Source organism: Oryzias latipes, chromosome 20 (assembly GCF_053564925.1).
Source record: "Oryzias latipes strain Hd-rR chromosome 20, Olatipes_Hd-rR_3.1".
Taxonomy (NCBI): Eukaryota; Metazoa; Chordata; class Actinopteri; order Beloniformes; family Adrianichthyidae; genus Oryzias; species Oryzias latipes.
The window spans coordinates 15908410-15921380 of NC_136256.1; the positions used below are offsets into that span (position 1 = coordinate 15908410).

Here is a 12971-nt window from a genome sequence, read left to right on the forward strand (position 1 = left end):
ACTACTCTGACATACTTCTCTGCCACTCCAGACGACCTCATACAGTACCACAGCTCCTCCCTCGGCACCCTGTCATACGCCTTCTCTAAATCTACGAACACACAATGCAGCTCCTTCTGACCTTCTCTGTACTTTTCCATCAACATTCTCAAAGCAAAAATGGCATCAGTGGTGCTCTTACGGGGCATGAAACCATACTGCTGCTCACAGATCTCCACCTTCTTCCTAAGCCTGGCTTCCACTACTCTTTCCCACAGCTTCATTGTGTGGCTCATCAACTTTATTCCTCTATAGTTGCTGCAGTTCTGCGTGTCACCCTTGTTCTTAAAGATCGGAACCAGAACGCTTCTCCTCCATTCCTCAGGCATCTTCTCACTCTCTAGAATCCTATTGAACAACCTTGTTAGAAATTCCACTGCTGCCTCTCCTAAGCACTTCCATACCTCCACAGGTACGTCATCAGGACCAACGGCCTTTCCGCTCTTCATCCTTTTCAGAGCCTTCCTAACCTCATCCTTTCCAATCTCTGCTACTTCCTGCTCCACAACAACCACATCTTCCTCCCTTCTTTCCCTGTCATTTTCCACGTTCATCAGCTCCTCAAAATACTCCTTCCATCTTTTCTGTACACTCTCCTGGGTTGTTAGCACCTTTCCATCTCTGTCCTTAATCACCCTTATCTGTTGCACGTCCTTCCCATCTCTGTCTCTCTGTCTGGCTAGCCTGTACAAGTCCTTCTCTCCTTCCTTTGTGTCTAACCTGTCATATAGCTCATCGTAAGCTTTCTGTTTGGCCTTTGCCACCTCTCTCTTCACTCTACGCTGCGCTTCCTTGTACTCCTGTCTACCTTCCTCAGTCCTTTCTACATCCCACTTCTTTTTAGCCAACCTCTTCCTCTGGACGCATTCCTGTACTTCCTCATTCCACCACCAAGTCTCTTTACCGTCTTTCCTCTTTCCAGATGACACACCTAGCACCTTCCTACCTGTTTCCCTGATAATCTCTGCTGTAGTTTCCCAGTCATCTGGAAGCTCATCCTGACCACCCAGACCCTGTCTCAACTTCTGCCTAAATTCCTCACAAGTTTCTTCATTCTGTAGCTTCCACCACTTGGTCTTCTTTTCTGTTTTCCCTCTCTTCTTCTTCCTGACCTCCAGGGTCATCTTACACACCACCATGCGGTGCTGTCTGGCTACACTCTCTCCTACCACCACTTTGCAGTCAATAACCTCTCTCAAATGACCTCGTCTACATAGGATGTAGTCCACCTGAGTACTCCTACCTCCACTTCTGTATGTCACTCTATGTTCCTCTCTCTTCTGGAAGTAAGTGTTGACTACAGCCATTTCCATCCTCTTCGCAAAGTCCACCACCATCTGTCCCTCCAGATTCCTTTCCTTCACACCAAACCTGCCCATCACCTCCTCATCACCTCTGTTGCCCTCACCAACATGCCCATTAAAGTCTGCTCCAATAACAACTCTCTCTCCTCTGGGGATACTCTCTATGACCTCATCCAACTCACTCCAGAATCTCTCCTTCACTTCTAACTCACAGCCAACCTGTGGCGCATACCCACTGACTACATTCACCATCACCCCTTCGATTTCTAACTTTAAGCTCATCATCCTGTCTGAGACTCTTTTCACCTCTAGAACACTGTTTACAAACTCCCCCTTCAGAATCACTCCTACCCCGTTTCTCTTCCTATCAACACCATGATAGAACAGTTTGTATCCTCCTCCAATACTACGTGCCTTGCTGCCCTTCCACCTTGTCTCCTGCACACACAGTACATCTACCTTCCTTCTCTCCATCATGTCTGCCAGCTCTCTGCCTTTCCCTGTCATTGTGCCAACGTTAAGAGTCCCTATTCTCAAACCTATGTTCCTGCCTTTTCCCTTCTCTCTCTGGCCACGGGCCCTTCTGCCTCCCCTCTTTCTTCGACCAACAGTAGTCAAATTTCCACCGACACCCTGTAGGTTAACAGCATCGGTGGCGGTCGTTGTTAACCCGGGCCTCGACCGATCCGGTATGTCTAAAGTGTTGTGGATGATTCGCATGGTTATTTTGGCAATTTTTACGCCGGATGCCCTTCCTGACGCAACCCTCTCTATTTATCCGGGCTTGGGACCGGCACAGAGGCAACTGGCTTGCAACCCCTGTGGCTAGCCATTATTAACTCTGTAAAGGCCAATAAAGAATTGAAATGGAATAAATGTTTTCTCCTTAAAACTAAATTATATATTTTTATTGCTGTGGGTAAAACATATTTGTGAAATTTGGCAACATATTTATTTGAATAGTTAAAAAAATAGATTAAGTCCTCATACATCAAACCGAAGTGGTAAAAATAGTTTCCACTAAATTTGATGTTCATCATCAGCGATTCTTTTAACCACCACTCTTTGAACAGCAGGAGGCGCTCGAGCGTCCAGTCTGCTACATTTTCAGGGCCACAAAGAAGAGTTCCCAGCATGCACTTCTTCGGCGCGGAAATTTCAATGGATTTTCAATGCGAGATGAAAGTCTGAGGAGAGAGCTCACGAAGGAACAAGTCTGCCGTGTTTCGGCGTTCAACCAGCTCAGTTTTTGTAAGTACGTTTGTGAAAAGCTGCGTTTAAATTCACCGCGTTGTTTGGAACAAAATAGTGGGTTTGAAAAACTAATACTTGTAAAACTTCTACTGAACTACTAGAAGTTCTATAAATACACTTTTCTATGTACTGGAGGCTGACATGGCGTTTAATAACAAATAAATATTCACGTCCATCTTATTTTTTTCTTTAAATTATGTGGGCTGTTTGCGGAGAGGTGTGAAAGATGAGTGGATCAGGTGACAGCAGTGGGACGATCAAAGCAGCTGATCCCTTTGAGGATCTGTGGCGGCAGCTGGGAGAGTGTCATCATCACGTGACTGGAGGTAAACGACTGCTGGTTATCGGGCAAGGAGTGACACTGATAAACAAGGAATGGATCAGGAAACAAGTATGGATTTTCTTTAGAAAAGACAATTCTAGCTGTATAAAAACACAAGAACAGATTAAGCAGTGTAGTTTTTTTAATTTTTATTTATTTTATTGACCAATTGCAACATCCAGAACAAAAAAAAATGCAACAATTATGTACATATAATGTACATTACAATTCTGAATACAGAAAAAACGTGTTACATCCTTAGGAAGATTTTAATTATTAACAATAATTACAAAAAGATTAAGCAGTGTAGTTTTTTTTTAGATTAGCAGTGTAGTGCAGATCCGGCTTTTACCGGCCATGACGTCATCTGCGTGAGCCTGAAATCTCCTGCATTTTTAAAACAAAGTTAAAAAACAAACACTAAATTTTATTTTCAGTGTTATTACAATATGTTTTCAATAAAAATAATTATTAGTGTACAAATAAATGGGTGATTTTTACCTGTACTTTAGCAGAAATGTACACTTCACCTATAAAACTGTAGAAGAAGCATTGTTTGCTTTTGTTCAGAGCTAAAGGAAGGATAAACTAAAACACACGGAGCCAGAATTGAATCAAAAGGTAACAAGTCCTTAGTAAATGAGTAAAAATGTGATGCTGGTTTGTTTGCATTCAATCAATGGCATAAAAATGCAAACAAAAAAAAAAGGAATTGGCAACTGAAAGCATTACATGCAATTTGGTAATTTACTGCAGAAACTCTTAAACAAAATAAGAATAAATAATAATAACTTTTTCTATGGGAATAACTTTTTCCCATAGAGCTGGAAGCAAAGGTGAGCCGGCTGAAAAAGGACCGCTGCCTGTAAGTCCTGATGGATTTTTGTTTTAAGGAACGCCAATAATCATAACGCATTCCTTCATAGTTAAGGAATGGCAGTCAAAGTGACGTTTGTTTGTTGCAGAGATGCTCAGAGACTTGAGGTGTTTTACAACCGTAACCAGCATCTGAAGGAGGAGAACAAAACCCTGCACGACACCATCCACCTCCTAGAGGAAAGGTAACATCCTCCAGCGTTTGTCACACTCTGGACCAACAGAACCGGCTACGTTTGATCATCCGGTTTTGCTCAATCAACAGAGGGTGCTCCGGTCTGGGTGTTGGGGTCACCAAAGGGGGGGTAGTTTGCTAAAGAGAGGCAAGAAAAACAAAAGTTTTGTTGTTCTTTGTTTTTCAGGCTCAGAGCAGGAGAGTGCGACCGTTGTGTTGTCTTGGAGGAAAAGCTGAAGAGCAGCCTGGATCAGAATCTCAGACTTCTTGATGAACTGAGTGAGTCCCAGAAGGAGCTCCTCTCAAAAATAAAAACACGTGCACCATCTTTTTAAAATAAAATCAAAAGAGGATGTGGGAGGTGGATCGGCTTTCAGTTGCAGCCAATCATGTCTGGAGGGGAAACGGTTGCTGCGGCTTTTCCCTTTTTGTTTGATGAAGCGCTGATGGAGGTGGAGGACAGCCGTCTTGGAATGATGGTGCTGAGAAACTTTTAACTTCTTATTCAGGAATTGAAAGAAACAACCTGCAGGATGAAAACAGGAAACTCCGTGCTGAGATACAAAAGCTGAAAGCATCGTGGTGAGTTTTCTGTAAATCTTCTTCCTTTCAGGGAAAATGTTGCCTCCAACCTTCCCAAAACGTACCTAAATTTGCATTTACCTAGTACCCAGTCAAAATGACTTTTGGGCATTTGGGGCCAAAGTCTCTTATGGGTCCAAAAAAAAGTAACAAACCAAAACACACGTGTGTGGAAGATGTAGATTTTGAATGGCGTTAGCGTAGCAAGTTTGCCAAAATGGCGTTTCCCTGTTGCTCACATAGTTTTTACTGGAATATTGTGAAAATACACGAGTCGACAGCTCAGGCTGAACAAAAACAATGTCTGATTGAACATATTAGGAATGCGAGGGTGGTTAACAAAAAACCTCTGTTGCTAAGGAAATCCCAAAAAATTATTTTTGCCTGTTCTTCTAAACGTGACTCAAACATGTTCGTCACCCCCAGGCGACAAAAAATTAAAATGGTTGCTATGGAGGCAAAACCAACCGAAGGCTCCTTTTTTTTTTTTAGTTTTCATGAATTTGTTATGTGGCTCTGACTGGGGTGGCAGAGGGAGAGTAAGGGGGGGGGGGGGGGGGTAGCAGCCGCTCAGCCATCATAGGATGGCGAGGGCAGAGGCGTGTAGCGTCTGCTGCTCACGCCTTCATTTTATTTCAATATCTAAAAATGTTTTCCTCATTAATGGTAACATTTAAATAAATAAAAATATTTTCTCTAAAATTTATCACAGAAACGTGTCTTATTTTTTTTCTCTTCATTTTTGGTTTCTAAACATCTTCCTGTATTTTCACTTTGCTGAACGTTGCGTTCTCTTGGCTTGGTGATGCGTTTGAGTGCTTCACGTGAACCTCGGCTTCAGTTCCCGCTGACACGCCGCTGTTTCCTGTCAGTTCCTCCTCAGAGCAAGACGACGGCTTCATCCCCGACTCGCCCGTCCTGCCCAGCTCGCTGCCGCCCGCCAACAAGCTGAGGAAGCGCAAACAGGTCGCCCAGCAGAAACACGTCCGTTACGAGGAGAAGCCCCTCCCCCACGCCCACAAGTCCCTCCTGTGTGGTTAGTTTTAGTCCTCTCCGCTTCCATTTACCCTCCTCTGAGGGACCGGAGTCTCTGACCCGTGTTTTTCACTTCCTGAAGAACCCCCAGGTGCCGCAGAGAATGCTGGGAAAGCGGAAGTGTTGGTGCCGAACACGTGTGAGCTGGACATGCCTCAGATCGCAGGTCTGGCTTCACCTGCTGCTCTAGAGCTGAATCTAGAAATTTCTTTCATTTTGGCTGCTAAATTGAGGTTTTCTTGTGTTGGAATCTCAAATAAACTTTTCTCACATCTCATTTTAGGTGACGGAGAGGCGGTGGCAGAAACGTGCGCCCTTCTGCCTGTTGGTAAACATTCCGTGGTAAGAAGTCCACATAAATGGTTGCGATGGAATCTTTACGCTGAATTAATCTTATTTTGATTGAATCGTTCCTCAGAAAATAAAGTTTCCTTCAAATCAGCAGAGTTCTCCAAAACCCTTCTTGAAATACAATGTGTGTTTAAAGTAAGTCCAGAGGGTGGAGCACATTTAAATGTCCATCAGTGCTGCTGCTACAATCTTTTCTTTTCTTTCTTTAAGGCCTCACTGCTTCTCTTCATCCGCCCGGAGGCACAGTCCCGACTCCACCACTAAGAAGTCCCCGTCTCTTCTGCCCCACGTCCGACTTTTTGCAGATGACGCCTCCGTTTGTAGGCTGATGAAGGAGGAAAAAAGGGAAGAGCTGGTGGACGACAACCGAGATGAAAGCAGGGAGGGGGCGGCCAGCAAACTCCTCCAACCTGAGCAGATCTCCAGTAAGAAGGTGGAAAACGCTCGCCAAAACGCGTTCTCCGAGAAGGTTTTCCGTGACGCTCCGCTGAAGCCTGGAACGCTTTACAGGTTCAGTCCTCTGACGGTGGCGGCCCCGGCCCAAAGCCCCCCTCCTCTCCTGCTTTTCGGGTTCCCCTCTGCGTGACTAAAGGAGATGGAGGCGCCAAGAGAACTCCTCTGCAGAACTCCAATGCTTCACTCTGCGGAGCCAGAGAGCGTGAGTTGTCTGCAGCACGAACAAACTGCCTTGTTTTTCTGCAGCGCTTGCGCTGACTGCTGTTACCAGGCAGGACGCTCGCCGTGGAGCCGGCATGGAGCATCGACCCCGCCCTCGCTCTGTCCTCCTGTGATGACGAGCTGGAAGGAGACGAGGTCCTGCTAGAAAAAGTGGATGTCTTTCATTCCAGCTTTGTGCTGCGGATCGTAACGTCCTCCTGTGCCTTAGGATCTGGAAGAAAAGCAGCATGGCGGCGAGCTGATGGACACGGACTGCACGTGGGTCAGCCACAGCATGCTTCAGCGTCCGGGACAGTTCGGTCCGGACAGCAGAGACGTCAAGCCAGGTAGTCAGGAGTGGCCTCGACTTCAAATCAAAACAATTGACCTAAATTAAAGACAAGTCTCCTAAAGATTTAGGCGCCAGGGCGGTGGACAGTTTGGATATGATGTTTGACACCACGGCTTATGGCGAGTTCCAGTCCTGCAGCAGCCTGCCTTTAAATCAGAGCCAGCGCGATGATGATGATGAGGATGATGATGATGTAGAGGAAATACATGAAGAGGACATTGGTGGTGAGTTTAGATGTAAAGAAACATTTGTTTTCAATTTTTAGTCTAAATAGTTTTTGTCCCTCAAACTAGAATCACCTGACAGCCACACGCGTCCAAGTAAAGCCCAGTAAGACGCATCGCCTCTTAGATACTTTGGTACTTTGAAAATCCTCAGTTCACAGAGTGACTTCTTTCTCCTCCAGACAGCCGGCCTTTGCACACGTGGCGGTGGTTCGTAAGAAAGACGAGAGGCGGAAGCTGAAAGGCGCCACCTGCAAAGAATGTGAGATTGTGAGTATTTTGAATCGAAAGCAGCTTTGGTTGACCTTTGACCTCCTGGTAAAAAAAGTCACACTTCTGCTGAAGAGTCACAGAAAACAAACACAAATTTCACCAAAAACACTTAAATTATTCTATAATTATGAAGTTCCACTTTGTTTATATCTGTGTTTTATACAGTTTCACATTTATTTAATTTCAGGAATGATCAGATACATACAGAGTAGTATTTAGTCGGCCACCAATTGTGTGACTTCTCCTATTTAAAAAGATGAGAGAGGCTTGTAATTTTTATCATAGAAAATATGAGAGACAAAATGAAAAAAAAATCACATTTTCAAAGAACTTATTTGTAAATTATGGTGTCAAATAAATATTTGGTCAATAAAAGTCCAATTCAATACTTTGTTATATACCCTTTGTTGGCAATGACAGCATTAAAAGATTTTCTGTACGTTTTCACAAACTTGCTGGTCTTTTGGCCCATTCCTCCATGCAGATCTCCTCTAGAGCAGTGATGTTTTGTTGCTATGGCTGTTGCCCAGCAAGATTTATGGGGTTGGGATCTGGAGACTGGCTAGATCATTCTAAGACCTTGAAATGCTCCTTATGAAGCCACTCCTTCGTTACTCGGGCGGAGTGTTTGGGAGCGTTGACATGGAGAAAGACCCAGCCATGTTTCATCTTCACTGCCCTTGATGATGGAAGGTGGTTTCCACTCAAAATCTGACCATTCATGGCCCTATTTATTCTTTTGTTTCACACGGATCAGTTGTCCTGGTCCCTTTGCTATAAACCAGCCCCAAATTATGATGTTTCCACCCCCATGCTTTACAGTAGGTGTGGTGTTCTCTGGATGCAACTCAGCATTCTTTCTCCTCCAAACACGATGAGTGGAGTTCTTACCAGAAGGTTCTATTTTGGTTTCATCTGACCATAGGACATTCCCCCAATCCTCTTCTGGATCATCCAAATGCTTTCTAGTAAACTTAAGTCGGGCCTCCTTTTGTGCTTTGATTTCCTTTTCTAGTATTACGCTCATCTACCAGAGGAGGAAAAGCAGAAAAAGCTCTCCGCCTGCTCCAGACATCGCTATCTCTACATCCCTCCATGCACGCCTGAAAACTTCTGGGAAGTGGGTTTCCCGTCCACACAAACCTGCATTGACAGAGGTCAGCCTGGTTTTCCTTAAATTAATATTCAACGCGTCTAGAAAAGTCATTTTTAAATGTTGACGTTGCTTCTTTTTAGGCTACATCAAAGAAGAGAGCAGTCCTCCAGGGCGAATGAGGAGAAGACAACCTTTCAACGCCTTATTCACCCCAAAGAAAAAGGAGCAAAGCCTAAAATCCCCCTGAAGGAGCTCATGAAGAACATAGAGCCGGGCTTTCTGCTCGTTCTAGGCTGCAATCTGATTTTTTTGATCTGTAAATAAAAAAAAATAATGGGATATAAATGAGTCTTTAAATCAACAAATTACACTAGAAAGTGATCAGAAAACAAGAAAAAGCAACCAATACAGTTCATTTTGATGGTCATTTATTTATGAAAAAATTGGACAGTTTTATTTGGTCAGAATGGTTTCATCCCAGCTGAGAATCTCTGTCTGAAAACACCAGCAGGGCCTCGCCAACCAGACCCATGAGCACGCTGTCGGTCAGCATCGGAGGGAAAAAAAAAGGAAAACGGTTGAGAACTTTAGTCCCATTATTTATTTTATTCACAAAAAAAAAACCTTGCCTACCACACAAAAGACGAGGTGTTAATGTTCACAGTGAACACGAGTGGGGAGAGGGACATGGCAGTAACCTGTGAGGGCAGGACCAAAGGAGAAATAAAAGGCTTTCTGATGTTTAGGACTGAATTAAGTTCCATTTTTTTACCTTTGATATAAAGATCCAGATCCCAACATGCTCACTGGAAAGGCCTCGTTTTAGTTTGACTGTAACCAGCAGCAACAGGAAACCAAGCAGAGCGCTGTGAAGAGACAAACCCCACGGGCTGAAGGAACACTCCCACCTTTGACTGTATATGAGAACCGGACTGAGTGGCCCCTCCCCCTTGTGTTCCAAACAGGAAGTACCTGCAGGCTCCAAGAAGCCCAAATCCCATCGACTTATTGATAAACAGCTATTTCTATGTTTCAGAAGAACCTTTCTTGCTCTGATAAAAAGTTTTAAAATTCTTATTTAGGGAATATTTTTTTCTGTAGTGAAAGTTTTTCAACTGACCAATCAGATGCCTCTTCGAGACGTCTGAAGAATTCTCCTGACCTCACTTTCAAATGGTAGGGCTGTGGCCTTTTAACAAGCTCACTCCTGATTGGTGCGAGTTGTTGCCATAGAAATGTTGAACTCAGACCGACTCTGACCAATGGCTGCTTATTGAGATCAGCCGGTTACAACATGTTGGCGGTCGTCTCACAGAAGACCTAATATGGTTGGAGTCGCATGTAAAGCATTTTCTATGAGTGACGTCACACCCCCTCAGTACTGATGAGGGTTCTGACGGATCCATCTCTCCTGAAAACCTCACCTGGCGCCGCATCCGCAGTGAAAGACTCCGGAGTAAAGAGAGGGGAACTCCAAGGCACCTGTCAGGTCACCTGTAGAGGAAACGCATGGGGTCAAACCGGCCGCCCTCTTCTAAGCTCCTGACGGCCTCATGGTGGAGGTTTGGGGGGCGGTACCTGTGGGGTGAGCGGCGAGCGCCAGCACCAGGACACTGTCAAAGAAACAGTGTTGTCGTTTGTTAAAAAGAAGCTTTAGGAGATTTTTGGATTCTCTAAGAACTATTTGAGGTTTTTTGTTTTTGCCCACTTCCTTTAAATTACTTTCCTCATTGTAGAAAAGTTAATTTGACAAAAAAAAATGCCTGTTTTTGATTCCCAACCAAAGACATCAAAGCTCCATCAATGCTGCTACAACCCTTTTTAAACACAAACCACTCTTTCGTTACATAAACTTCAATTCAAGTAAACTAACACCTGCGATGGGAAAAATAATCATTTTTCAACCCACTAGTAATTAAAACAAAACATGCTTTTTTGTTTATTCAATTGTATAGAAAATTTACAACTTTGGAAATTAGATGCTAATCCTATATTTTTTAAACAATACTAATGTTTTTTCTAATATAGTAAATCTATAAATATAAGGAATAATGACTATATTTGCTTAAATGTATCATTTTAATCTTTTCAGTTAGCATTCCTCGTGTTGGGATAGGTCACGACGGGTTAATTTCTCGCTAAAATCCTGCTTTTTACACGTCTTCTTACCTGAACAAACAGTTGATGCAATATTGCTCACAGTCACTACAACAAAAAAAGGAAAATTAATATTTTTTACTGTTAAAAAACGTACACAAGGACTGTAATGCTGCAAAAAAAAAAAGGGGGTCATGCTGACCTTAAGTTACTGGACTTGTGAAATTCAAACGCCTTGTACGCACCTAAACATACATTTGCATTTGAACATAAAGAAATACTGATTGGATTTCTGTAAAACCAATCAGAAGCCTTCTCCTGCCTCTCAAGAACGTTCTGATCCTTACCAGCGCAGAGGAGATGGCAGACAGCCCACAGGTACGCACTGCGGTCAACCTGCCCAGGAGGAAGGTGTAAACGGTTAAAGGACGTGTGCACCGGCAACAGAAGCACGCGCGTCATGACTGCTACCTGAGGGTCCCACAGAGGAAGGTTGACGGCTGACAGGAGCATGAGGCCCATGCTGGAGAGAATATCAGATGTTAAAGATGCAGTTTTTGGAGATTTATGGGAATGCATTCCACTCCTGGATGCAGGAGACATTACCAACCTGATGGTCTTAAGTTGGTGCGTCTTGTGTTTCTAAATGAAGGACAGCGCTGGTTTAGATGCTACCTTTTTTTTGGAAAGGCGGATAACAGCGAATACTCCTACCTCTCTGTGGAGGGCGGTGGTGATGAAGTAGGTAACAACATGTGAGGAATTCTGAAGAGTGAAGAAGAAGGGAATGTCCTGCACAAAGAGGAAAGCCAGTGGTTGGAAAGCAAACACTTCCATGCTTCCGTTTGTGGAATACGCCTGTAATTCTTCTCTTTTCTTCTACCCACCAGGCGCGACAAAGCCCGAGAACCGGCGTAAATGTTTCCCACAAACAGGAGCGAGGCCGGAAGCCAGGAGACAGCGCTGGATCTGCAACAGAAACTGTACATGAGGTGGGAATGCAGTCAGGTGGCGTAGCAGTCCAAGAGGATACCTGGTGATGAAGCTCATTTCCACCCATCCCAGCTTTCCAGAGAGAAGAAGCAGAACGGCTCCGATGAACGTCTGCCATCTGGAAAGAAGCATTTTGATCAGCACAAAGCATCGGATTGTCCTGCTATGGTGCATAGGTAGAGCGGTCGACCTCTGACTAGAAGATCGCAGGTTTGGTGTCCTCGGGCGAGACGCTGAACCCCAAATTGCTCCTGGTGGTTATAGGTTGCGTTCGGCACATCAGTGTGTGAATGTGTGTGTGCGTGGGTAAATGGGACTGTGAGTGTGAGGCGCTTTGGGTCTAAAAGCACAATTTGTTTTCATCATTTTTAACATTTTTCTTTTAAGAGAATCCTACAATCATCTTCAGATATGAAAAAAAGGAAGATCACTCATGTTTGGGGTTTTTTTTGTTTGTCAAAACACCATTAATGATATTGCTAAATTGATGGTGTCATCTGCACAGATCACGTGCCTCATCTATGCAGATGATGTGTTCAGGTATTGAAGAATATGAAGTAAAAATGGCACTTTCTCCTACAAAATCGGAAATTTAGCAATTGTTTAATTTCTGTCCAAAAACAGTATTTGTTGTTTTTACTTTTTATTTCTGCTACTCACCCTTGAAATAAGGTTGGATAGGTGAATTTCAGGACTGACAGGACAAACTGTATAAGAAAAGAAAATAAATTAAAAATCACAAACGTATTATAGAACATTTAAACCAATTATTTATTCTAAAACACTTTTACTTTAGTTAAAAAACAATTTGTTTCCTTTAAAACAAACAAAATACTTTTGTATTATTATTGGCAGTACTGAGAAAATATTTGGGTGTTTTTTTATTTTAGATTTGTGCTCATATACAACTAGTAACTGTGTTCAATTAGGATTCCTGAATTTTCCTGAAGGGAATCTTTCGCTTAAATGCCGTAGTTTGTTTAAATATAATGAAAAGTTGAATTCAATTAAAACACTCACCTTATTCGTAAAATATGACAGAACAAAAACAAGGCTAAAAGCAAACCCAGGGATGTGTCTCCTGCACTGCATGTCGACATGGTTTTTATTAAAAAATAAAGATGTATTCAATCTTTACTGAAATTGTTTAACATTTTCAAAATCGCTCACTTCCCTAGCGGAGCCTACAGAGACACGTCACGATGCGATTTAACAAAGATCGTGTAGATTTTCAAAGATGCCTCACTATGTGCGCCTCAAACCTATCTAAATGAATTAGATGTTGTTGGCACAAATGTCTTTGAACTTTTTTGTTGTAGCATTTTTACAGTTGCATTTGGA

The 12971-nt window shown here is 43.3% G+C and overlaps 2 protein-coding genes across 7 annotated transcripts; one reads left to right on the forward strand and one right to left on the reverse strand.

The window, feature by feature from the left end:
- Positions 1-2421: 2421 nt before the first annotated feature.
- Positions 2422-9284, forward strand: rbbp8 (retinoblastoma binding protein 8). 3 transcript variants are annotated; one of them, XM_020712592.2, is made up of 19 exons: positions 2422-2594; positions 2815-2923; positions 3742-3784; positions 3885-3980; positions 4158-4249; positions 4480-4552; positions 5425-5588; positions 5670-5753; positions 5871-5926; positions 6006-6073; positions 6149-6371; positions 6449-6596; positions 6666-6751; positions 6825-6942; positions 7010-7171; positions 7241-7277; positions 7354-7441; positions 8460-8601; positions 8681-9284. In XM_020712592.2, exons 2-19 carry the CDS (start codon positions 2824-2826, stop codon positions 8785-8787), a joined length of 1887 nt encoding a protein of 628 aa, XP_020568251.1. In that variant the 5' UTR covers positions 2422-2594; positions 2815-2823; the 3' UTR covers positions 8788-9284. The 3 variants fall into 3 exon arrangements, with proteins under 3 accessions (XP_020568251.1, XP_011487094.1, XP_020568250.1); XM_011488792.4 differs by having other exon boundaries at positions 2460-2594; positions 2813-2923; positions 5871-5929; XM_020712591.3 differs by having other exon boundaries at positions 2461-2594; positions 2800-2923; positions 5871-5929.
- slc35d4 (solute carrier family 35 member D4) lies at positions 8952-12852 on the reverse strand. Of its 4 annotated transcripts, none has more exons than XM_011488789.3 (15): positions 12651-12852; positions 12291-12337; positions 11671-11748; positions 11525-11606; positions 11352-11429; positions 11248-11279; positions 11109-11160; positions 10985-11033; positions 10840-10882; positions 10710-10745; positions 10119-10153; positions 9965-10034; positions 9313-9406; positions 9174-9238; positions 8952-9079 (listed from the first exon to the last, which is right to left on the reverse strand). In XM_011488789.3, exons 1-15 carry the CDS (start codon positions 12720-12722, stop codon positions 9013-9015), a joined length of 900 nt encoding a protein of 299 aa, XP_011487091.1. In that variant the 5' UTR covers positions 12723-12852; the 3' UTR covers positions 8952-9012. The 4 variants fall into 4 exon arrangements, with proteins under 4 accessions (XP_011487091.1, XP_011487090.1, XP_020568253.1 ...); XM_011488788.3 differs by having other exon boundaries at positions 11525-11618; XM_020712594.3 differs by lacking the exons at positions 12291-12337; positions 12651-12852 and adding an exon at positions 11821-11970.
- Positions 12853-12971: the final 119 nt, after the last annotated feature.

Excerpts from the sequence above, each read along its gene's own strand:
- rbbp8 (XM_011488792.4), top strand. The coding sequence starts at position 2,824 with ATGAGTGGATCAGGTGACAGCAGTGGGACGATCAAAGCAGCTGATCCC. Across the intron at positions 3,785-3,884 it reads CTGAAAAAGGACCGCTGCCT|AGATGCTCAGAGACTTGAGG; the intron begins GTAAGTCCTGAT and ends TGTTTGTTGCAG. Across the intron at positions 8,602-8,680 it reads ACAAACCTGCATTGACAGAG|GCTACATCAAAGAAGAGAGC; the intron begins GTCAGCCTGGTT and ends GCTTCTTTTTAG.
- slc35d4 (XM_011488788.3), bottom strand. The coding sequence starts at position 12,722 with ATGCAGTGCAGGAGACACATCCCTGGGTTTGCTTTTAGCCTTGTTTTT. Across the intron at positions 12,338-12,650 it reads TGTCATATTTTACGAATAAG|TTTGTCCTGTCAGTCCTGAA; the intron begins GTGAGTGTTTTA and ends TTTCTTATACAG. Across the intron at positions 11,749-12,290 it reads TATCCAACCTTATTTCAAGG|ATGGCAGACGTTCATCGGAG; the intron begins GTGAGTAGCAGA and ends GCTTCTTTCCAG.